Source organism: Phasianus colchicus, chromosome 7 (genome assembly GCF_987193195.1).
Source record: "Phasianus colchicus chromosome 7, bPhaCol1.hap1.1, whole genome shotgun sequence".
NCBI lineage: Eukaryota > Metazoa > Chordata > Aves > Galliformes > Phasianidae > Phasianus > Phasianus colchicus.
In genome coordinates, this window is record NC_143442.1 from 17,714,067 (window position 1) to 17,740,518 (window position 26,452).

Sequence of the window (26,452 nt, forward strand, 5' to 3'; positions counted from 1 at the left end):
GGAAGGGATCAGAGAGAGACAAGGAAAGACAATTCTTAGTCTTAATGAGCAAAGATGAAGCAAGATACAAAAGATCTAAGATGAGAATAAACTCACTCCCTTATCAAGCTAATACAACAGTTACTTCTTGTCCATAATTAATGCTATATGCATGTAGCTGACCCCCAAAAAAGGCTTCAAAGAAAGGAAAATGCTTTTGCAAATATTTGTGTAACACTTTGTGCTGGAGAAATTTCATGCTTGTGGAAGGTGGGTTTGTGCCCTGCAGTTTCAAAACCAGTGGCAGGGTGGTTTGAGCACATTATCTCAGGAGGTCTCTCCTAATCTCGTTCTGGACAGCTTTCCTAACAAAGTTTAAATTGGTTAAAGAAAGAACAGAAGCATTTTTTATTCACTTATCTGTCTGTTAAAAGCAAACTACATTGTTCGATTTAATAAAATGCTTTGAATCTGTTTCTCACAACAGATCAAGTATATAGCAAAATACTTCTGAAGACATAACAGAAAAGATCGCACGCTTTAACATACTGTGTGATGAAACACAATAGTTATCTGCCGAGCAACAAATCACATGGCTGCATTTCTGTCTGAGAAGAGCTGATAAATACTGTAAATACATACAAATATGAAAACAGGATAATTAGCGAATGTGAGAACAGTACTGGTGAAGTTCACTAGATCTGGTGAAAATTGTTTTTTGCTTTTGTAATGGCATAAATTTAATACCATTGTCCTTTATATTTCATTAATTGTGATTCTAACAGTAAGGATTTTCTTCGAGATACAATAAACACAAATCTAGTCAAAAATCACCTTGGTTTCAATAATATAAGCAACTCCTTTAAAAATTCTCTTCTAAATGCAGAATTGTAGTCTAAGGAAAATCCCCAGATACTAGGATATTTCCTAAATGATTTATGAGCATCTACACACAAGGTTTTCTTACATTCAATTATCTCAAATTTTCAGCTATGTTTTGGGAGATGTTGAACTTGTAATCAACTTTCCTTAAAACTCAAAGGTAGTGAATCACAATCTTCAAAAACAGCAGCACTCAAGAAATCTCTCACACTGCATAATCTTCAGATTAACAAAATACAACCCTCTATACTTATGGAAAATATGCAGGAAGTAGCAAATAAACTTTCTCAAGATTAAATATATAATAATTATCTGTAAGATAAGATGTTAATTTACAGGAAATGCTGTTTGTGTTGATTTATCCTTTCCCCTGAAGCTATAAAAAACCCTGCAGACATGAGAGCTTGCAAGGTGCAAGGTACAGTTGGTGCTTGCAAGGGTTGTAACCAAAGATCAAGTGTTTTCTAAGGATTTGACAGTAAATGCAGTAACTTTTTTGTTGCACTGACATGTGTCCTGAAGAATATTTCTAAACTCCGAGGAAGATAGGACAGTTATTAACATTCTATTAACAATTATTAACATTCTATGAAAATCATAAGTTTTCTACAAAGACCAGTTTGTTCTACGTTGAAGACTGAATTCAGATTCCAACGATTTTATACAGATTCTATATAAAGTAGAAACATATAGCTCATTTTTAGTTGTGAATCTATAATGACAGACACTTGATTCTATGTTTTATAACTCAATCATATAAGAAACTTTCATTCTACTAATAAAGTTTGGAGTATTCTTGGAAATGCCTCATTATTGCTTTCATGGTAGGGGAGTCTGAGGTATAGCTATTGAATTTTAGAAGATATTTAAGACACCAAATACTCAAATTTAGTTTTACATGTTATGAAATTGGACTGGAAATTTGAAATACAGTAAATGTTTAAAGCAATCAGCCAGAAATATGCATAAGGCATGCAAAACTGAAAGTGCAAGTGGTTTTCAGATTGTTTGCTGCCTTCTACTATTTCTCTAATAAATAAATCAAGCACGGCATGACATGCTTTATTTTGTGAAATTGGACACAAAAGCATGCTTTATTGTCACTTAATTCTCTAACTCAGCAAAGCAATGTGTACTCAGTATTCTACATTGACAAGTAGCATACCAATTCAGAACTAGCGCAAAAGCATTATATTGCAAATACTAAAAAGCTAAACAAAAAGCAATGGGTATATTCAAATCTCAGGTTGCAGATAATTCTACTTAGTATGTGCATTAATTGAGATAAGAATATTAACCCTATGACAAAAATTTAAATTAAATTGAAGCAATTCTTTACTTTGCCTTCCAGCATCTGGGTGGAGTTGGTTTTGAGACTCGCTATAGAAATATTAAAATTTGTTAGACTGCAGATTGCTAGTAGATATTTTAAATGCCCTTAATAAGGCTAAATTCATTTACGTGCTCAAAGCAAGCACAGGCTATGAACCATTTGTAACTGTCTCATCACAAATGATTCATAGATTTTATTTCCACTTTGTCAATGGAAATTATCTATCTCAAATTTGAAATTATGATATTTCATAAGTAAGTTGTAACTGCAAAATACAACATGACTTAAAGAGTGAAGTATGTTTCGATATTTCTGGATAAAAAAATAGCTATTACTGCTTCGTGGCTCTAAAATCGTGCATTTTTTTTTATATTTACCAGAATGATAATCAGATATCAATTTAAAGTAGCTTAGCTTGTTTAACAATTTGTTTTCCAAAATTATACATAGCAGCCTATGTACAGGGGCTTCCATTGAATGCATTTGATCTCTTCTTTTCAAAGCAAATTTTACATCATTTTGAACTTGGGGGAAAATAATAAATACATGCTGAATAAAAAACCTCAGCTTGTTGGTCGGTGTAGGTCTGTGTAATATAAAAAAGCAAGAAGGGCTAAATTATTTTTACTTCCTGTTGGCAAATACAAAATCTCCTTTAATGGGTTTTTATGAAATGAACTCAGTTTCTGAGAAGGCTGTAAGTTGATATGGGTATATTCTTATAATGAGCTGGTCAATTGTTATTTGAATCTTTTTACTGTTCGTGAGTCATTCATAAAGTAATGCTAATATCTGTCAGTAGGCAAGTGCTGTGCACGCATGCCAACCATTTTGAAAAAAACATTTTCAGAATGCATATAACTAATAGTGAAGAGAAAGACTATGCATTTGGCTGGTCACATTTGCTAAGTGACTACTAACAGGTACTTCATTGATTATCATAAATATTGGAAGATGGAGCTGTAACCATTATTGCTTTTTCAGTCTTGTCTGTGATTCCTACACCATAAGTTGCTCTTGAATTATTCATTTTGTGTATCTGAAATTCTACCATATGATTGGGTCTCTGGCATAGTTTCATAGTTTTACAGTGAGAAACAAAGGAATGCAATATATAGATTTCAAATAGTAAGTATTTTTTTTTGAACATGAATATCCTAAATGTTCTAATTAGGAAACATACTAAGTCATGTAAGGATACAGAAAAAAAATGAGTAAAAGATTTTGCAATAATTTTCAACATTGTATTTCCAATAATGATTGTTTTGCTTCCAATGTCATCTGAAGAATTGTTTCTTTTTCCTATATAACTTCTAAACTAGTCTTCCAGTCCTCCTGCAGCTGACCAGAATGTTATCAAAAAAATTAAAGCTGAGAGCAATTTCCCAACATTTGTCTTGTCTGCAAAAAAACATGTCAGAATGTTCATGAACAGTAAGTACAACAAAAGACAGAGAAAATTGCTAAATTAAATAGTCATTCTAAACTTAATTGTCAACTCATACATTCTGTAGAATTTGACCAGCTCTTACCCTGATGAATTACCAATTCACAAACTGCTTAAAGCAAAACTGGAAAGTGAAACTGAAATTTACTTATCTAGCAGTCAATGGTTAGCAATATTTCTTCTGATGATTACTGAAGTAGAAACGTGTAGCCTGATGAATATAATTTAAGGAAAAGAATTCTGAGATTCTCAGTTTGACTTCATTAACCTTAGGTTTATATCTAAATACTATTCAAACAGTGCATTCTAGGCTATTTCACTATTTTGTAATTGAACTGAAATTCATTAGCACGCTATTTCCTTCTGTGTTTCCATGAAGTAGCAAAACGCATTCTCTTAAAACATATTTCAATAACATGCATATAGAGTTAGTTTGTATTCAGTGGCTTTTAGGAACAGAAGGCATAAACAGATGAAAAAAAAATAAGTTTAAATGCTTTCTTGAGTGGGATGTATAGTAAGCAGGGCCTCTAAGTTACTCAGAATAAGTATGACAAAACCTTATACACATTGTATTGAATAGAAATTTGTTGATGCAAGAAAAACATTTAATTTACAAAAAGAATAGTTTCATAGAGAAATAAACTCATTTTAGAAGCTTTTATCTTTAAAGTCAGCCAAACTCAGAAATAAATTTTAACCGCTATCTGATACGAATACATCTCTGGTATGATCTAATAAAATTCAGTGTTGGTAGGCCAAAGTTGGTTTATCAAATATGAAGAAAAATTAATGATTTCAATGGTAACAGAAAATAGCTTTACAAACTATTGCTAAATTAAATCCCCATATAAATAGAGTAACATACTTATTTAATTCATTATTAAAAGTCTGTTGAGAGAGTTCGTAGTCAGTAATTTTAAAGCAGTAAATGGAGAACTCCTGAGATTGGCTAGAAAGTAAAGTAACCTTAATGAATGTAACTGCTATGTGATACTGCATATGGATTTAGGTGAATTGATGAGGCTTTTTGCTTATCTGTTAGTAAAAGATATGCAATAGATAAAAAGATAGTGCAGCCTTTCTGCATGGACTTGTCATTCCTTATTCTGCATGCATGGATTCTTTGTATGCATGCATAGTTTCAGATTCTTTCATTTTTTCTTACCCTCATGCCTTCAAATCGTGACAAGGCTCTTAGAGGTCTCAAAGCTCTTAGTGTCCTAAGGGACTTAATGGCACCAAGTTCAGAGTAACCCAATGCATTTGCTGTTAAGCTAACCAAAGAGACCTATATGAAAACAGGAAAGTAGAAATTATTATATTATACATACTACTTTACATACCATAGATGTGAGACACAAACTTCTTTAGAAGAATCTAATTTTGGATCACTTTCTTCAGGAATACGAAGTCTTTTAAATAAAAAAAAAAAGAGAATTAATGAGAAAGAAGAGAAAGATAAGTAAATAGTTAAACAAAAATGCCATAAGGTAACAGTATCTGAAAACATTAATAATTAGGAATTTCATGTTTTAATAGTGATTTGAGGGCAATTTTTTTCCCCCTCTGTTTTACAATGCTGCTGGGATTAGTAATTATAGTTGATAATACTCCTTTGATTGCCCACAGCTAGAAGGGGAATGATTGAAGCCTGTTTCGAGTTAACAGATGGGTCACAGAGTAACACTTTCTCTGGAAACTGGTAGATTGATTATTTTATATTCAGTTATACTAACTAATGTTTTAGCCTGACGACCAAATTTATGTACTTTACAGCCTGACATTAACCTGGAATATGCTGTTTCTTAAAAGACATTACAGAAACAGTATCAATAGGCAGCAGAACTACTGAAGTCACCTGCCTGTATGTATTCTACCTCCCTGCATTTCCTCAATGAGACATACATATCCTCTACATTCACAATGGTTCTTGACAAAATAATAATTTCAGTTTTCATTCCATTTCCCCTGAATGGGCTTTCATTATCCTGTTCCAGTTCCTAAACTAGTTATTTGAAAAAAATATTTTAATAGTTGAATATACTATTTAATTATTAAAAACAAATGAACAAACAAAAAACACCCACCCACAAAGCAACATGGAAAGAAAAGCCTGCAACAGTGCTCTTCATTAATCATGTTTAGAAGCAAGTACTAGATGTGAAATCTTGAACTTTTCTCTTCTTGCTAATCCTCATCTTTACTAACCTGCAAAACTAGGACCTTTTGGAATCTGATTTTTTCTCTCCAGTACGTTTATAATGCTATCGAAAACTTAATTTTTCAAGCTGTAATAATCTAATGTCAAATTAAAGAAAATATTTATATCATTGTTAATTCACTAAAAGCAGGACAAAATGCATTTTAATTTTAAATTTCAACTTGCTTAATATTTCTTTTTCCTGTAAGTTTTACCAGCCACTTGAACAGTATGCATTTTTGCACACTTGAGGTTTCCTTAAGGAGGCAAACTGAGGACATTTGTTTTAAATCGTCATCCTAATTTTAAATTGCATCAATTCATAGAGAAATTGTCTCCCACAATTTGTGATACAGCACAGTAGATTTAAAACTATTAGATAACCCCATAAGGAAAGATAATTGAGTTCGATTTCAAACACAGCTGTGAAGATTGTAAGTTCAATAATATTTTGTGGACTTTTATACTAAGTAAGCCACAGAACCAATGCTACACATGCATTTTGCATTCTTTGTAAAAACTTTATGCCGTCATATGCACTACAAACAGAATTTGTAGTTGGATAGTTCGGATAATTGTTTTTCAGTAATGAGGGTTTGATAGAAGAGACATTAATCTGAATGCCAGATGTGATTTAGACCACAGGAAGGAAAGTGGGGCCGTGGGACGTTAGGGTAGGTGTGAGCAGGGCTGAGATGAACTGCAAATACCTGTAGAGTTAGTATGTTACATTCTTTTGTTAGCTGGACTTCATTAATTCTGTGGTACAGGAAAGTAGTAATGTAAGGGTAAGATGAAAGACAAAGAACTATGGATTTTTTTTTTTCCATCTACCTTACTTTTTAAACTGGAAAGTAAACTAGGTGGTATACACATGGATATTATGGTTGTAGAGAAAGTAATGGAAAAAAAAGTAAAAATAGCACCTTAGAAATACAGTACATACATCAACAATCAGAAAGTCCAGCCAGCACCAGGCATTAGTAAAGTATGTTTGATAACCATAGGCCACCCACTTCAGCAGCATTTCCAGAATGAAGATGTAAGTGAAGACTTTGTCAGCATATTCCAGCATGGTCTTGATAGTTTTGCGCTGTTCAATATATATATCTTCAAAAGCCTGTAAGAAAAATATTCAAAAATATTTGTTTTAGGTTTAACAACAATATATAGTTTAGGTTTTAACAACAAGGAATAAAAAGAAAGAAAGCAAATTTTCTTCAAGAACAGGTGTGGGAGCATCACTTTTGTTTCAAGGTTTCTTTTCTAGTAACTCAGTATGCTTTTCCTCTACAGAAAAATATTTTTCAACTTACAGGAAGGAGAAGCAACAACTTCTTTAGTCAGAGATTTTTATTTATTTATTGCTGCTGTTCAGTTATTCTACTCAGATTGTTTTCGATTCTCAGAAACAGCTTTGATTCTATAAAGGGATGGGAGTGAGCAGAATTCTACTGAGATAATTTACTTTATATGTAGGGAGGTCCATTTTCAAAATTCAGGGCCATAGCTGTAAAATTTTCAGGACAATGACAAAGCAGTTGATCTTATGCTGCTAAGTCCTGCTAGTTTTTGAAAATTTTATGTGATAAATTATAAAACAAGTTTGTTTGTTTTTTTTTTAAACAAACAACAACAAAAAACGCAAATACCTTCTTTAGGGTATTTTTCACTATTTATTAGGTACATAAAATTTCTTATAATCCTTGCAATGCTATTTACGTTTTCTGTGTTTTCTGTGTTTTCAATTTTAGAAATTTGAGATAAGATGTTGCTCAAACGTATAACATCTGCTTTTCAGTAACTGTTTCTGTCATCTTATAAATTTTGCTGTTAATTGCTTTTAAATCTTAAGTTACTACTTCTTATACAGGTTATTGGCTTTATTGGAATGAAAGAACTGGAATCATCTGACAGCTTGCAGATATCTGGGTATTCATTGATACTAAAACTCATTTTTGCCCAGCCTGATTTTGAAACCCTTCTGTCAGTTCAAGTGATTAGTGTTTATCAGTTGGTATCTGAGGGTCAGTACTTCTGAATACCTAGGTCAAACACATACATTACTTTCAGGAGCATGAGATGCTAACACTTTGGGATCTCACCTCAAAACACAATGATGGACCTTCATAGGTTTCCTGTCTGTAATTTTCTTTCATTTAAATCTATGTTGCTTTTGTTTTCTTCAATTAGTATCATCAACCAAAATTCAATAGTGTAGATGTGAATCTTTTATCATTTCAGTAGGTTTTAGAACACAGGAAAGTTGTCACATTGCATTGTATAAAAGGTGCATAGTTGATTGTTATTTTGATATTAAACCAGAGAAAACCAATGTGTTTATAGATTTAACCAAAACTAAGGTCAGGTATAATCATAAACTGTGAACGACTAGCTCTACTTTAAAGTTGCCCAATGAGTGGCCTAAGTAGATTCTAATATACTACTGCAAAGTAATTTTGTTTAACGATTCAGGAACTTAAGTAATTTACTGAATGGTAATTGTATCTCCCTGAGTGGATGCTAGACATAATTATAGGTTATTTCAGGGCTTTATCTGTCAGTTAATCTCAAATTTCTGCATTCATTGTCATCGTTTTTATTTGTAAAATAATATAATATTAATAAGTGTTGTTTCTTTTATTATTATAGCTTTATATTATGGTTGTAATCTCATTATTCTATTCTAACGGGCTTGTTATACTTACCACACAATGATCAACAAAATTTTTTACATATATCATTTTGGTCTACACAAGTCTGAACTAGAAGCATAAATGATAAGTTCTTATTCTTAGAGGAGGCAGTTATTTTCCTTGAGACACGTTGATAAACACCAGCAAAACTAGAGACCAAGCCCAAATAATAAAGCTAAATGTGTTTTCTTCTCATGTTGTCCCTCTCCCAGCTTCAGGCATTTTACTATCAGCCGTGGAGTTAAATTCTCTAATCAATTATATCTGTTCTTTTCAGACATATTGTTGAGAAGAGACTTTTTTTACCTGTTTTTTAAAGTCCTGACTAAAATGGAGAGATCCTTTGAAAACATGAAATTATGTGCTTTTTCTAACATAGTGAACTAAGTTAAAACAGTGTTTTCCAAGAGCAGTTACAACTCTCTCTTCATGTTTTACTCACCAGGGCTCCACTGCTGAGGAGAATCATAAAGACAATGAAAGTCTCAAACCAGTTGTGTTCAACAATTCTGAAGCATGTTTTTCTAAGGTTCCACCACTGCTTTCCTCTGCCTTCTTCTACACTTACTTGACAGCACTTGAACCTCCGTACACAGCCTTACAACAGCATACGTATTGAGAAAAAGAAAGATTTTGTTGAATTATGTAACTGTTGGTTATGTACACTTAGTAACATACCACTACATTTCCAGGAACTGTGCTATTTAGTAAAAGGTCAGGGGATTTTCATCTAGATGGTCTTTTTCTCCTCCAAAGCAATAAAATATAACACTGAGACAATTGAAATTTACAATTCAAAGAATGGATGAGAAAAAGTATTTCTTATTTATCAAGAATTAACTGCTCAGTACAGTACATGCAAAAAGATAAAAATTCATGCAACATAAAGCTAAATTATAAAGTAAGAAATAAAAAATATACTAATTCATTCAAAATTAAAGTAAGTTTATGTGTTAATTCTTGGGCAAATGTTTTATTGTACTTTCTTTTGTGTGAGATACTAAATTCAATATCCATATGGTGAATTATGGTCTAAAAATATTACTGCTTCTAATTATAGTTTAAAAACTGACAAAAAATAAATAATTAAACACAAATATTAAGAACTAGTTTTGACAATTAATTATTCTATATTTCATAAAAACATTTGGATTTTTTTTGTCTCAGACACCTTCAGTGAAGCAGGCCTCTGGCTCCATGGATTCCTCAGGTTCAGCTTCTGGTTGCTCTTCTGCAGGAAGTCCAATGTCAACTGTGCTGCCTTCAGATGAACTGGACATATTTAGCTTCTGTAAAAAAAAGAAAAAAGAATCGCAGATGTCCATTAAATACTTTTAGGAAAATATTAGTAGTTTTCAGAGTAATTAAATAGTTCTTTTGTTCTGGTATTCAGTGCAAGTTAATTGCTGACAAACGAAAGGGAAATTTGTACAGTTTTTACATTTTCCTCTGTACAGTATCAATCGTAATAAGGATTAAAGAAAAGTACATTTTAAACTACTAAATACAAATAACAGTTCTAAGCCACAACTAACCACTAGTGGTAAAGATCTCTTGTCCTGGACAGAATACAACAAATATATATGCAGCAACATGTTAAGTCTACTGAAAAGCAGGTAACAGCTCAAATATAACTATATAAATGAAATGGCAGCTGAAAGAAAAGAGGGAAAAAAAAAAAAACACTGATAAGCTTAGAAGGCTCTATTTTAGAGGTGGAGGACAATATCTTTGTCAAGAAAATGGGTTGAGATAACCAGTTTTAGCTTTAGTCATTAATTTTCAAGAGAGTTTATAGAGGTTTTATTTTTAAATTCCATTTTCACCTAAATATTGCCTTTTTGATATTTTAACAAAAATACTATTTTCTTCTAGCAAATCCAATACTCATAACTCATCCTTTGCAGTATATTTTGCCATTCAAAATCATTTTGAAAATACTTTTCAAAACTTTTTAAAGACCTTTTCGTTTTGGAAAAAAATACTTACTTTTCATTTTAATTCACCATTCTCTTTCATGCATTTTGGACACTAAAATTAAGTTCTTTAAAATCAACAATGCTAATTAACAGTTTTTCTAAAATACAGTTCTCAACAAAACATAGATCATAAGCAGTTCTTGATCATCTCGGTCCTTCATTCCTTTGTATCCTACCTCCTGCTGGAACTGTAGTAATTTTTAACCCTTTCTCACACTTCTGCTCATCAGGAATTAAACCCTCTTTTATATAGTTACTTTTGTCCATGTATAAAGTAGTATCAAAATAACAAATGGTGAAGTACTGAATACACTGGCTTGGGCTGAGTAAAAAAAACATGCAGAAGGGAACAAAAGAAATGCACAAAGTGTCTAAATACCTCTTTGCTCTCTTCCAGGTCTGATTCACTACTAAACTCCTCTGTATTTAAATTTTCAAAGTCAGATTCACCCACAGCAATGGGCACTGTCACAGTCAGGCTGGGGTTGTTTATGAATGACATATAATCACTTTCATCAATTATGTATTTCTCCACACTGCTGCCTGTGCCTATGCCACTAGTTGTTCCATTCACATCTTTAATGTAATCATGGTCCTTGCTTAATTCTGCAGTATGGTTGGAAATACAACTGTTTTTGTTGTTCAAATCTTCAAGTGGTTTGATTTCATCTAAAGCTTTTTGTTTTTTAACAAAAGCTTTTTGGATGAATTCACGTGCTTTTCTTTTCACATAGTCTATGCCCTTCTGCATTCTTGCTACTGCAATTTGGAGATTGTTCATTTCATTATCATCATCTGTCACAGCAAGGTTGTCAGCACTAAATGAGCTCAACAGCAAGGCCAAAAATAGGTTCAGTACCTGCAGAAAGATGAAAAAAGAACATTCTAAAATTTATGTCAACAAAGAACTTGCACTTTGTTCAAAAAGTTCTATTAGCAGCATCGAAGGCTGAAATCTCGATAGTTCACAAAAACAAAATAAAAGCATCCTCAGAACTCTTTCTCCATGAAAAATGAAGGGTATTTGTTTTGATTGTGTCTTGTTTACTATCAAAAAATATTTCAACTGATGAATATCTGTAAACACGTCTTTAAATCCAGATGGCGTATAAATATTTTGGTGGAAAAACCTTATCATCTGAGATAACAAACTTGCTATTCAGCATCATAAAATTGTTTAATTTATTCCTTCACACATTAGAAACAAGATTTAGATGACTAATCATATGTTATAAATAATAAAAAAATTACAGCAAATGATTTATTAAGAGCCCATAAACCAAAATTGTTTGGAGAACAAATATTTAGAAACAGCCAAAAGACAAATTAAGAATGTGATTAAGAGCTCACTCTAACATCATCTTAGCTTTTTGATATCACAAGGTACAGAATACTTTGTTCTGTATCCAAAAAATCTCTTACACTTGAAACTACCAGCCTAAGTGCTTTACTGAAGTAGAGCCAGAACACTTAGTTCTCTTCAGAATTGAACCCACTCTGTTATTGAAGAGTATTTTGTTAATGTTTTGATTACATACCACTAAGTTTCCAATCACCATGACCATCATGAAGACAGTAAGGCACATTGCTTGGCCAGCAACCTCCATGCAGTCCCACATTGTTTCTATCCATTCTCCACACAGCACTCGGAATACGATCAAAAAAGAGTGAAAAAAATCTTGCATGTGCCATCGTGGAAGTACACAATCACTTGCAATTTTGCAGACACATTCCTTATAGTTTTTCCCAAACAGCTGCATCCCAACAACAGCAAAAATAAACACAATGATGGCCAGAACAAGGGTCAAATTTCCCAGAGCCCCCACTGAGTTGCCAATAATCTTAATCAGCATATTTAGAGTTGGCCAGGATTTTGCTAATTTGAAGACTCGTAACTGGAAGAAAAGAAAAACAGTGTTAGGACAAGCGTCAACAAAAAATACAAAGATAATTTTATGGAAAAACATTATTGCAAAAAAATGCCTCCAGTATGACTGTTGAAAGTTTATATTCTTTTCTACATGCATGATGTTCAAAAGGTCAGTCACAAAATTTTGCAAAGTTAGAGCTTGATAACTTCAAAGCATAGTTTTTCCCCAAAGCCCAAGAAACTAACGGTCAAATGGAGTTTAAAATTTAGGGCCCATCTTTTAAAATAAATGGGGCTACTTTTCTGCAGTTATTTGCACAATGGATCTTCTCCTGTGATATTAATCAGAGCACAATGTGTCTATCTAAGTCTGTGCATAGCAGGATGTTTAAAGTGTGTACGTATAATAAAAAGATTGGAAATAGGCCAAGACACCCACTGCTATCTATCTTTCTGGATCTCTACTGATTCATGCTGAAGACAGTAAGGTATCAAATATGGATTTGTACAGATTTGTACTGCTGAAAGAGACTTCAGGATCAGTATCATAGCAAATAATGAAAATTTTTAAGGGAAAAAAAAATCTAATGAAGCCTCATTGAATAATCAGTGCAACTGACGTATATTTACCAATCTGAATGATCGAAGAACTGAGAGTCCTTCCACATCTGCAAGACCAAGCTCAACCAAGCTAAGGGTTACAATAAATCCATCAAAAATATTCCAGCCTTCTTGAAAATAATAGTAAGGATCCATTGCAATTATCTTGAGAAACATCTCTGCTGTGAAGATTCCAGTGAAGACCTGAATTCAGAGTGCAGACGGTTATTTTTTGCGAAATATAATATTTCAGGTTTAGTTGTTGTTTAGGCTAACTATCTGAAATTAGCCTCCAAAACCAATAATTAAAAACAGTTCACTGTAGTGATATATTATGACCACCTTACCTTAACAGAGGTCATATAAAACAAGCAATTTTTTTCAAATAATTACATTCTAAACTGAAAAAGACATTATGTAAACTTCTGTTTTATAACATTTGTAATCCAATTGCAACTATATCAGGATACGGACTTCCTCATGTATTGTACAAACAATATCCTTAATTTGATTTTCATGGCATAAACCAGAATGTTTTCCAAGAAATTACATGGCATAACATAATTTTTGGTACACTTATTACATTATACAGCATTATAAATAAGGCCAAGTCTAAGACTCCTGATGAGTAGCTCCTTTGCTTATACAGCCTATAATAATCCCATTCAGTTCAACAGAGATAAGATTTATAACAGCTGGAGATCAACAGAGATACAACAATTTGCAGAAACTGAGGAAACTTCTACGTGGGTGTTGCCAGTAAGCTCAGTGAAGCCAATTGACTCAATTGTTTTTATGTCAGGACTGAAATAACATTTAAAAGTGCATTTTAAACATGATATTTCTGGTAATAATTTCCTATCGTGGAATTCAATATTCTGAATGAAGCAGGAATCATATTTAGGGAGCCACCAAGGTACTGAGCCTGAGTAGGTTTAAGAGAAAGCAGTTCTGATTCTGAGTATTAGAAGAATTTTTTATAGGATAGGAAAGTATTAAAGCCACCATTAAAGGCTGGCTGAGCTCTGCACTGTACTGCTTATTTGTCTTTCATTTGGTTTTTGATAACTCAGTTTTCAAGTTGAACAGAAACTACAACAGCTAAAGAGAATAACTGGGATAATCGGGATCTGGACAAGATTCTGACTTGTTCAGTGTACGATCATAAATTCTCAAGATAGATTTTATTACTTTTAAATACATCACAGATGCAAGCACTGGTGAGGAAAAGTTATTTGTTTTTAAGATAGAGAATTAAAACCACCGTGAAAGAAGTGGGAATGAATAAATACCATGTGAAAATATGAATAAAGTTCCTAATCATTGTGACAGTAAAGTTCTCAAGGGCATTTAAAGCTAAACTATGGGAGCAGGAGAACCCTGAAAGCTTCTGCATTGGAGAAAGGGCTTAAATCAAGGAACTTAAGATTGGAAGAGGATGGTACTTACAGCCAACCTCTCTCACACTCTCTTTGTTGTCTAATGTTCACCGATATTTATACGATATTTTCCTGATTGGCAAACAAGACTATAAATTGCTATAATACAAGACAAACCGCTACAATACAACATATTCAGAGCTTCCTTTATTATAAGTGTATGAAATTTGGCTAGGAATTTTAATATTTTCCTTTCCAAATTCTGTAGTTATTTATTTGATGAGATATTTTTTTCCTTCATTACAAAAAAAAAAAAAAGGATTTTTAAAAATCACATTATAAGAAATCAGTTCTTAAAATAAGAGATGAAGTAGGACTGCAGCCACAGATACCTCTGTGTGATCAAACCTGTCAGTTCAAAAGTGTCATAGCTACAGAAAATTAACTACTGAATTCTTTAATAATTTATCTTTTTGAAGTAGAAGGCAGAAAATATAGTTGACAACATGATAAAAAAAGTATCTTACTAATTATCTGATTCTAAAAAATATAAAGACTGTAAGAAGGAAAATTACTGTGGGACATTTTTCATATTTAAAATAAGCATATACAGAGAACAATCCACATATCCACATAAAAATTCATTTAAAGAAGAAAATTCTAGAAATGCCTTTAAATGGCTCTTCAAGTGACTGTAAACCTGTACTCAGGAAACAGAGCAAAGAGACAAAAGCAATTAAAAACACATTCATAATTCACACATTTGTATTGTATTGATTGAAAAAGAAACATATTTATTCCCATGGTGTCTTTTTCATGGAAGTAATGCATTTCCTGGTTTAGTAGCTAGATAAATCAACTTCTATTTAATATGGACCTTACTTAATGTAGCAGTGGTGCCATTTTTAAAAAATATTTAATTTGGTTTTCCAGAACACAGGAAAATATTGATTTTGCAGAATTCTAAGTTATGTGACCCAGAATTCTAAGTTATGTGATCCAAAAATGTTATGATACAGTCTATCAGGAGGGTAACAAACGGTCAGTAAATCTGCTTTCTAAAGAGGTACAAACAAACAGATATACTTTCTTTTAAAACATAAACACACAAAAAAGCAACAGACTCACCAGATTTCCAACTGAAAGTACATTATTGAATTCATCAGTCATCGGATAATGCTCCATGGCCATAAAGAGTGTATTTAAAACAATGCAAATTGTAATAGCCAGGTCAACAAATGGATCCATTACAACCAAGTTGACAATATGCTTTACTTTTAACCAATGAGGACTGCAGTCCCAGATCAAGAAAATATTTGCAAATTTATACCAACATGGTGGGCATTTCTGTCTTGATTCTTCGAGTTCTGTGGGAAAGCAAACTTCGTAAATACATGATTGCTCTAGCATTCTCAAGGCTAGATAAGTTATACCAGTCAAGTTATCAATCTATAGTGGCATGCATATCTTTTGTAATTTTTGTTCATTCCTAGTACAAAAAAACATTTTTATCACATACAGCTGAGCTTTTAAAGAGTAACTGAATAATATAACGACTAAAAATATGTATATACAGTTACATATTTGAAAAATGTTCCATTATCTTTTTGTGTACAGAGAAGTGTTTTTTTAATACTATGTATAAGCATCTCCTCAGTTGTTGTCATCAAACACAACTTTGTAGTCCCAACAAGCACAAGGTAGATGGTAGCAAAACAATGAACTAGAAATGCTTACTTATGTAATGACTTCAACGAATATAGGCCTCTGAGTGTACTGATAAATATTTGTTGGTTTCTTGGACAGTATCTATTAAGATATTAAGTTTTTAAGTTTCAAATCAGATTTTCAGGAAAAATATGGCATTAAGCTATGTATAACACACACCTTCAACAGTGTTTGTAAGGATGCTAGCAATGCTCATTGCTCTCTCTCTTAAAGCTGGATCTTCCAGATAGTCCATAGAGACATGGAAAGAGCCTGATACTCTCTTCCTCATTTCTGTCTCTGTAGTGGTGCCCTACACAGGGAAAGTAATAGGTGAGACCACATTTGAATAATAGAATAGACAAATACAACATAGATCCCTGTTATTAAAATGCATATATACGTGCTTCGTGCACTTCAAGTTTTATCATGTCAGACTTTTCTTACTTTTTAATATCTTTAAGATAATTTTTAAATGATAAGAGACAATAGCTATCTAACTGTTCAAGATTTAGTGAGAGTTTATTCACTTAAATATTGCATTTCTTTCCTTCAAGCTTAGAAGAATTATTTAAAGATATAAAAAAGGACTGAATAAAAAAAAATGTACTTTTTTGCAAACTATTTTTTCCTTGCTTTTGCTGACAGAATATTCAATTTCCTACGACTTAAGTTTTTTTACACTTGACAAATTGTAGCAAGTAAGAAAAGTACGACTTCCTCATGCTTCCTCATGCTAGTATGTTTCTAATTAATATGAGTAGACCATTTTGAACTAAATAAGAAATTTCAGTGATCTCCTCTCTTACCTGCATATACATACACAGTGACAGCAATACGTGCTGCAAATACGTTCACACAGACAATTATAATTTGTATTTTTGGTAGTATGTGCAGAAATGCAATATTTGAATTAACTATGTGTTTATACTACAGAGCTCCACCAGCAAAGGATGGAAATATATAGAAATGAGAAACAAATGGTAATAAAGAACTGACTCCTTCCTTACATTTTTAGTGGGATATAGAATCGTAGATTATCAAAATTAACCAATAATGCTAATTTTGATATAGTGGTAATAATAGTGTCATACTGATTGCAGACATATGATAACATTTTTGTATACTGTTTTCAATTGTATAGCAACTTTGATTTTGTAGACCATAACCAGTCAGACATTTATAGCAGCAAAATGAATGCATGGCCTGGTAATACAGTGTAGCGCTTTTGTGGATGTATAGGTAAGTTAATATTTTACGATGTGGAAACTGCAAATTGCATTTGTTAGTTATGAGAATATTAGTAAGTAAATGCTTATGTTGCAAACTATCTTATCTGTTTAATTTATTAAAGATTTTACAAGATGCAGGAGCATTCACAGCTTGACCAACCAGGAAGCATTGCCAAGGATTCCATTCTGTAGGTAACACTGGCTGGTGCAGTAAGAAAAGGCCATGATGCCTAAGCTGTTTAAAACTTTCTTACATTGTCATCAGTAGCTGGTTTATCTATTATCACCTCTGGCAGAAGCTGTCCAACAGGCGATGTAGGAACAGATGGTCCACCAACCAGCGAAACCACCCCATTGCAATCCACAGTGCTGTGCATCTTCCCATTCACTGGAAACACTGCCAGCATCCTGGATGACCTACTGGCCTGACTAATGTTACTGTTGCGCCGTTCACCGTGTCTGCGCGGCACAAAGAGAGAATCTCTTCTGCTATCATTGTCTTCAAAAGTGCTGTGCTCATCATCAGCAAAGTCATTTTCAGATCCTATATCCTTTGCTCTACCTCTGAAGCTGAAAAGACTTGTTCTGCTGTTGCGCCTTGGGGAAAACAGGGAGCCACGAATGCTCAGCAAAGACTGTAGGCAAACAAAATTTGTAATTATTAACTGAAACCTTCAAGGTAAAAACGTAGTATTGCCATTAGTACCACATATCTTTTTCCTTTATTTTTTCTTACCTAAAGTTAACCACTTTTACCAGAAGTTAATGCTACTGTGAATATTTTGTACGTTCTCCACCATATTTTGCAAGAAGAAATACCTCTGCTCATGGATTCTTAAGACAAAACCAGTTTTGAGCACTATTTGTTCCTAATGTCTGCTGAAGTAGCTGGGTAGTTGCACAATATCCATCAAGCAAAAATGCATTATAAATATGCATGTTTTTTCTTATATATGCAGCATCTTCACATATTGAACCAACCTCCAACATCATCGAAGCAGGAGGAAAATCTAAGGCTATCATAATGGGAAGACACCATAACATTTTAATAAGAATAGATAATAATAGATCACATTACTGTACCAGGAAGACTAAACTTGTTTTATAACAGCCTGCGATGCTTTAAATATATGCTTCTATTAAAAATAACTATATGCAGTACCTGATGTGGAGAAGAGTATTTCTTTTCATATGTCAGCCTATTGCCTTCAATAGATAACCGGAAACCTTTTCTTCTGATGCTGTCTTCTGATTCAGACTTGTGAAATTCATCTTCATCTTTTTCCTCTCCTCCAGACTGTTCTTTCTGTTTTCTTTTTTTCCTTCTATTTCTCCTCTCTTTGGCACTCTTTGAGCTCAATTTGGAAGCCTCTGAGGAACTTTCTGAAAGCCCACCTGCTCCTCCTGCTGCGCTGGGTTCCCTGGATTCTGCAGATGCTGTTACTGCTGCTGCTGCCACCGCTGCTGCCTGTCACATCACAGAACGAATTCATGTCACTCAGCAAACCATGACATCAAAACTGTTAAATTTTACTTGCACAGAATTTTTAGTCACCCTCACCCCCAAAGTCTTAACACTTACAAACTATACTGATGACTAAAGAAAAACATAATAAACAATATATTCCTGGTTCTGAATATTCTTGATTATGCCTCAGTGGTTCTCAGTACAATGCAGAAGAGAAAATCTCTGAGCTAATTCCAATACTGAAAGTCCAGCACCGTGGTTTTAATCTCCAAATTCAAAAAAACAGGGATTTGATAATCTCTAGAAGAATTCCTATTATACGCTTTATTAAGTCATTAAATTATACCTGAGCTGCTTCTTGCTGCTTCTTTAGCTGTTCCAGCATTTGTTGAAATTCTGCCTCTTTTTGCTCTGCTTCTTCCAGGGTTGCTTGGTTCTGCTCTTCGTAAGCCATGGCAACCACAGCCAGGATCAAGTTGATTAGATAGAAAGAGCCCAGAAAAATCACCAAAACAAAAAATATCATGTATGTTTTTCCAGCAGCACGTAGTGTCTGGAAATAAAAATGCATTCATAAGTAAGAATAGGTAAACAAAGTTCTGTTTCTCATACTTTGAAAAGTAAGATAACATAACTGATTTTAGACTTCTTGCATTACAGGTAAAAACATGTTTAGTCTATTACCCATAACAAAATTCTCACCAGCTGATAAAGATTTTCCCAGAAGTCTTGGGTCATCAAACGAAACAGTGACAAGAAAGCCCAGCTGAAAGTGTCAAAACTTGTGTAGCCATAATTGGGGTTTCTACCAGCTTTCACACACGTGTAACCTTCTGGACACTGCCTGCAAAGACAAACTGGGTGTTATCTTATATAGTTATTTCAGTATTATCAATGGGAACATACAGAAGATTAGGATTAAAAGTGTATTTTTCTTTGGTTAATCAGATTAGAAACACTAGAAGTTGTGATTTGTAATCGAGAATTTTTAACGAACACTAAAAAATTATACAGGAAAGGCATAAATAAAAACCTACTACGAAAAGCTTAATCTAAACTTCTAAGATGGAATTCAAATAATTCCTTTAACTATTAACGCTGTAACTAATGTCATTGTGAAAACTACTGTCTGTTCTTGAATGTGACAGTAGCCCTGCATGCAGCAAGAACTGGAACATAGCTGGAATTTTCTAGCTGTGCCATCTGTTGCTTCTCATGCCCAGCAATAACTACTTTAATTGCAAATTACCGATTCAGTCATGCAAATACTAAGCTCATTAATCAGTTCGCTGAGCTCAGTGGTGTACAACGATGCCAATGGATCAGGAACTCAAATCCAAATCCCAGTGTAAAATCCTAATATCACTTCTTATGTGAAAGAATGTATTCACTCAAAATATATGATATATACCTTAAGATGGATCTAATTTATACACTGTGAAAAAATCTCACAAAAATTGGTCTTACCCAGCATCAGAACTGTTTCCACAAAGGAGAGCATCATTTTGCCCTTCCAGAAAATAAAAATGACCTGTTTAGGAAAGAATTGCCAAAAAATTAATAAAATTCTGAATATTACTCTGTGAGTTTGTTCTTTTGTTTTTAACAACAGCTCTCTGAAACAAATAGTCCAGATCTATAAATAATAAGATGATTTCAGATATATCTTTAAACAAAGATTAGCATTTTTTCAGCAGGAGTGTAACTTGGAGTAAATGCCACCAGGAATTGCATTAAAAGTCATCTCTCAGCTTACTGTTAAAATGCCAAAATGTACTAAAAATCCCAAAGAATGCTGCTGGATGTAAATGAATTGTATCATTCTCCTTTCAGACTGACCAATGAACTAAATAAAAACTTATGACTTTACATTGTACACTTACAATTAAATTGTAGCTGAAAAAAGAAAAGTACTGATAATTTGCTTTAAGGAGGGAAACTTTCTGATCAGCATTGAGGAAAGTTCCAGTTGGCCACTTACCAGCATGTATGGCAGTTATCTCGTATGTCATTCAATACAAGGACAATATTTGAGGCCCTGGAGCGTGTCTAGGGAAGGGCAATGAAGCTTTGAAGGATCTGGAGCACAAGTCTTATGGGGAGTGTCTGAGGAAACTGGCATTGCTCAGTCTGGAGAAGAGAAGGCTCAGGGGAAATCTTGTCACTCTATACAACTAGCTGAGAGGAGGTTGTGATGAGGAAGGGTTCAGACTGTTCTCCCAGGTAACAGTGATAGGATGAGAGGGAATGTCCTCAAGTAGAACCAGGGGAGGTTCATGTTGGATATTGAAAAAAAATTATTCTCTGAAAGAATGGTGAGGTATTGGAACAGGCTGACCAGGGAATCACAATCCCTGGAGGTTTTCAAGAAAAGAGTAGATATGGCACTGAGGGACAAGGTTTAGAGGTCACAGGAATGGTCTGATGGTTAGAACAGATGATCTTAGAGGCCTTTTGAGCCTTAATGATTCTATGATAAGTGTAATCAGCAAAAATCATCTGGCTGCCAAGGGTTCTCACTACTACGGGCCCTCACAGTCTGCAATGAGACTTATGATTGGTATACAGTTCGGTATATATCTCAATCGAATTAACTGCAACATTCACCTGTGTAGGTAGGTGATATGTATATATGATGAAATTATTTATAACCTTAGGAAAGAAATAATGGGTAAGTTCCACCAAATCACCCTGTAACTAACCATCTCAAAAGCTGTCTAGTAATCCTGAACTTAAAAGGCTTTTTAGATGGTTTAGACAGCAACAACACTGACCTGTCTGTTCTTAGAAGAATAAAGAGATGATGAGCAAAAAGTTGTGCCTATTAAGATGCACATTCACTATAAACTTGAATTTGTTTTTTTCCCCTCAAAGCAGACTTCTACAACAGCAATTCTGCAGCTGCTGCACTTTTTAAGCATTTCTTTTTTGCTTCCTGCGGAAAATTAAAACTCCCACTGGTTTCTGCTCCACAGAGCTGGCCTGCTAGTCTCCTTAAAACAGCCTCATCTGAGGTGCTACCAGCACAACTGAGCTCAGACTTGGCTGTGGCTGCACACACTGTGCTGGTGAAGCCAGGCTGCTACAGAAGCGAACTTGAAGAAGGTTACCACTGAGTACTGGGTTTGAGGAGGTGCCACCAGTCAAAGGCATAACATATTGCTGGCCACAGGAGGTAGGCCATAGGTTGGCAGCTGATCGTGTTTGACACTGTGAAGGAGTCAGTTTCAGTATCTACTCAGGCATACAGGGTACAGTCTCCTGTGTGCTGCTGCTGTCATGTTGGGTTGGCATGCGTTGCAGAATTGCACTGTGTTGACTTGCAAGTAGGAAAGTTAGCTGGCTTGATGCTGACCACAGCTGACCCATTTGAAAAAACCTTATTCTGCATGATGTCAGCTAATCATGATTAAAACATGTTGGAGCTTAACAGCTGGTTGGGAAGAACATAAACCTGACCTGATTGAGTATACTACGTAGGGCAGTCATTTGTTAACAGCACTGCAGTAGTTGAACCAAACCACTAAAAGAAGGCTGGTGTGAAAGCTTTAGACAAGATGTGCTGTGAAGCCCGCTGCCCTGCCAGCTCCACAGGCAATAGCCACCAGGCTTTCTCTGCATACTCTGATATAACCACATTATGCAGGATGGCAGATACAAATGCTCAAAATATTGTCATGACAGGAAAATTTTTCTAACGCAAGCTGAAAAGAACTGTGTAAGTACATGCCCCTAACTAAATGCAAAATTCACAATGGTATTTTGCCAGTGTGACATGACTCACTACATTCAAGGCACGTGGCTGGTTTCCCGTTATTTGGAGAGGAATTGTGGAAAAAATCTTGACATGCAAGCACTTCACTTGAGGAAAACTTAGAGTTGTCTGGGTAAATTTAGGGTAACAACTGAGCATAATTGTTATTTCATGAAACAGGTACTAAGATGTTTCACACAGATTGAAGAAAAGTCTGTGCTTCATAAGCAAATAGTCTGAGGAAAATCATCAGTTAATGAGGAGGAACCCTCTCTCAGTGACAGGACAAGGATGAAACCTCTGTGAAGCCCAGCACAAAGAAAAGCAGGAAACTTGCAGCTCTTTCAAGATCATCTGGCATCAGATAAGCAGAAAGCATACTTAAAAGCATCTGCAACACTAGAGAAGAGACAAACCCATATGTGGTGGGTCAGCATTACCAAACTCTTCTTTGTCCAGCAACAGTGTTGTACTAGGACAGTTAGAAAAGCACCTGGGCTGGCCCTGAGACTCCAATTCTGTTGGATTCCAGGCAAATGTCATGAGTCTCTATGCATTACTGACTACAGCTTCTTCTTAATCCTTTCAAGCAACTGAGGAGATGACTTGTCTCCTTTACCAAACTTGGTCGTTGAGAGTTCCGCACCTACCTGATCAGCCCATTTATTTATTTTATGCTGTTTCCATCTACTTCATAGAAGACTCACTGGCAATATGTTTAAGATGAAATAAACATTTTTATTTAAAAACTAAAAGTACTGAGAGAGCACTAAAAGAAAGAGGCAAAGAGAGAATAGATATTTCAACTCAATTACAAGGAACAAAAGAACAGAGCTGACACAGAGACATCCCTAAAGATTTTGCTAAGCCAAGACATTTTGATCTCATGTTCTTGAGCTGATCAGTTCAGCAGAAGAGTAGATAATGTAAGCATCACATTAATAATTCTATAAGAAGCAATGACAGATTTCAGAATTGCTCTGACAGTCTATCTGCTATGTACCACAACATACCTTGAAACAGATAATGCATATTAGGAAACAATAATTAATAATGTGTCTTTGGTCAGACAATGCAATATTTATTTCCTGGAAAACTTTGTTTATGAAAGACTTGATGAGATAAATGGATCTACTGTTAATTTTATCAGATTTGATATCTATGAACATGGAAATAGAGTGTTTGGCTCATTCATGACAGCAGTGCCTACATTAAGTCTCTCAAAATGGTATTCCCAAAACTGAGCTCAGAGGAAAACACATGGCTTATATGCCTTTTTTTTTGTAATATATACAACTATTAGCCATTTAAAACAATTATAATTTCTACTAGACAGAGCCATTGTACTGCTCTGAATTCCAGCTCAGACCCTTCTTACTCTCCTGCAAAACAACTAGTTTAAGAACCACTTCCATATCCCAATAGCCAATGTGGAAAAAGAACAGGAAGATTTTTCTGTGAAACTGCCTGTAAGAAAGGAAAAGCTCATTAGCTTCATAATAAGATTCATAATGTCATAACAAATATGAACTCCTATGTAAATAACACCACAGGTTGAAGGAGCCATTCATTAAAGTATTTTCTATAATTAATGCAGCATGATTTTTCAAGGGACTTCGGGTTTCCCTGAAACCATATGAAATCAGAGCTTTAGTTTATAGATTCTTTGTTAAAAGAAACAGAAAATAAAGTTTGATCTTGAAACATACAGTCTTCCTTGCTTAATCTTTGCTGTACACTACAGCATGGGACCTCACTGAATTGATGAGTTTAAATATTGTGAGTTGATTCTATCCTTATTTAAGAAATTTAGATGGAAGTCAATCATAGTAATTGATCAGTTGCATGATGATAGAATTACTTCTATTTGAAAGCTGCCTTTGACATACAGCTATTGAACCTGTTATATCTTTGCCTGTGAGATCAAAGATGTCTGTGATGAAATATCTGTTTCCTATGAGGTTTTTCTTAACTGTGATCAAATCACCCCTTAAACCTTCTCTTTGATATGCTAACTAGGTTGAGTTCCTGGCCTATCTTGGCATAAGGCATATTTTCTAGCCTGTTAATCACTGTACATCCTCCATCTTTTCAAGATTCCATCTAAACTGAACTTTTTATTCTATTCCAGTAGCAACTGCAGCAGTGCTAAATACAGGAGCAATACTGCCTTCCTAATCAATAATTTATTTATGTGAACAGGATACATTTAGCTTTTGACTGCAGAGATTCAGCCTTAATTTGTTAGAGTCCTGTCTGCTCTAAAGTGCCTTAGGTACCTTGCTAAGGACCTTCTAATCACATTTCTGCATCTTGCCTCTCAGCTGCAGCTCTGCAACCTTTCACACAAGCTGCTGTGACAGTGCTTTGCAATGCCTCTGTGGCACTACTTTTCCTTTGTTCTGTTTTTCATGTGCTTATTCTCATGGTGGTTTTTTTTGTTTTGTTTTGTTTTTGTTTTTTTTAATATATTTGCAAATATAGTGTTGCTACAGCAGGTGTTCATGGAAAGCAATTGTCCCCAGTGTGAAAATTATCCCCTTCCCACTCCAGCTTTTTCCTACTTATTTGCTGTAGCTTTTGCTTTGTATTAGGTGACCTTATAACATGCATGTATGAGCTTAAAATTCAAATGGCCATGCAGAACCCACCCTGATCAAAGCATGTTCCAATTAGTGCTAATAGCTTTGTAAGTATGAAAAACCCACAGGGAGTATGAGCAGACTCAATAAAAAATATATGGTTACTATGGGAAAAGTAGTATGGGGTAATCACCTGCTGCACTGGAAAGAACACACAGGGGATGAAACTCACCTGGGGACCCCAGCACTTTCTCTCAGCTAACCACTGTTATCAGTTTTCCCTTTCCTCTCACTTTTCCTTCTTCCTTTCAATTCTTTCATTCTTAGAGATGATGTATGCTACCAACTACACTCTTTATGCATGTGAACCTGTCTTGCTACAAATTGTCCAGTGCTGATATTTAAAACAAGGAATCTTAGGTTTGCAACTTCACATTTAACTGTATTGAAATACATTTGTTTGTTTACTTTCAGTTTGCCAAACTATCTGTATCAGCTTGGAAAATCATATGATGCAAAATGATCAAAATGGAAAGATGCATCAAAATGAGTTCTGAGGAGACTTGTCTGAGACCAGTTCTATTCAAGATTTTAACTGATATGATCTTGTCAAATTTGTGAATGATACTGATCTCATAAGGGTAATGGTTAAGTCTTGAGAAATCATTAAAATTTAAAAGATCCTGGAGAGTCACAAAGATGGTCAGAGAAAACACAGCACTGTTCAGGCTGGAACAGTGAACTGTGCAAATACAAAGTGAAAACCTAATGAGGTTAATGTCTGTAAAAGATTCAGGAGGCAAGCAGATCACAAGCTGAACTTGATTTAATGATGTTAGAGTTGTAAACAAAGGCAAGCACTAGCAGAAGATATATAAAGCACAAGTTACTATGCTGCAGCACAGTCCTTTTAGACAGTCTCTTGCCAGCTTAACCCAACCAGCAGGCCACACAGGGAGGTGAAATGCTTGGGTGTGGCTTCTGTGCCATAAGAAGGATGTTTATGAGCAAGAAAGAATCCAGAAGAGAGATCTAGATCTAAAAAATAAATCCTCAGAGAAAAAATGTGATGGAAAAAGGACTGAAAGTGAAGGGAACAGAGCATGATAACTTGAGTGCAGTCTCTAAATATCTCTGAGACATTGATTAAGGTTAGGGAATAATTTGTTTTTCAGGCCTGTGATGAAGCTGATAAGAACGATAAACTTAAATTTCAATGTTATGTCAGACCATAAATAAACTTTTCTAATTATGGCAGTGGTGAAGTACAAGAACGGACGCATGGTGATAATTCTGAGCACTTCACTGGATTCTCTCACTGGAAGTAAGAAGTCTCTGACA

At 34.4% G+C, this 26,452-nt stretch overlaps 1 protein-coding gene across 2 annotated transcripts in view; it reads right to left on the reverse strand.

The window, feature by feature from the left end:
- LOC116232907 (sodium channel protein type 1 subunit alpha) overlaps positions 1–26,452 on the reverse strand; it is a 59,255-nt gene that overhangs the window by 19,116 nt on the left and 13,687 nt on the right. The window contains exons 7-20 of one of the 2 annotated variants that reach the window (XM_090143972.1): positions 20,243–20,306; positions 19,478–19,619; positions 19,122–19,328; positions 18,470–18,775; positions 17,562–17,942; positions 16,256–16,388; positions 15,497–15,735; positions 13,020–13,193; positions 12,058–12,414; positions 10,899–11,378; positions 9,712–9,829; positions 8,983–9,137; positions 6,791–6,964; positions 4,810–4,932 (exon numbers count right to left, since the gene is read on the reverse strand). In XM_090143972.1, coding sequence (XP_090000098.1) covers positions 4,810–4,932; positions 6,791–6,964; positions 8,983–9,137; positions 9,712–9,829; positions 10,899–11,378; positions 12,058–12,414; positions 13,020–13,193; positions 15,497–15,735; positions 16,256–16,388; positions 17,562–17,942; positions 18,470–18,775; positions 19,122–19,328; positions 19,478–19,619; positions 20,243–20,306 — 3,053 coding nt within the window. The remainder of the gene's footprint in view (positions 1–4,809; positions 4,933–6,790; positions 6,965–8,982; positions 9,138–9,711; positions 9,830–10,898; positions 11,379–12,057; positions 12,415–13,019; positions 13,194–15,496; positions 15,736–16,255; positions 16,389–17,561; positions 17,943–18,469; positions 18,776–19,121; positions 19,329–19,477; positions 19,620–20,242; positions 20,307–26,452) is intronic. The other variant, XM_090143973.1, reaches the window with a different exon arrangement.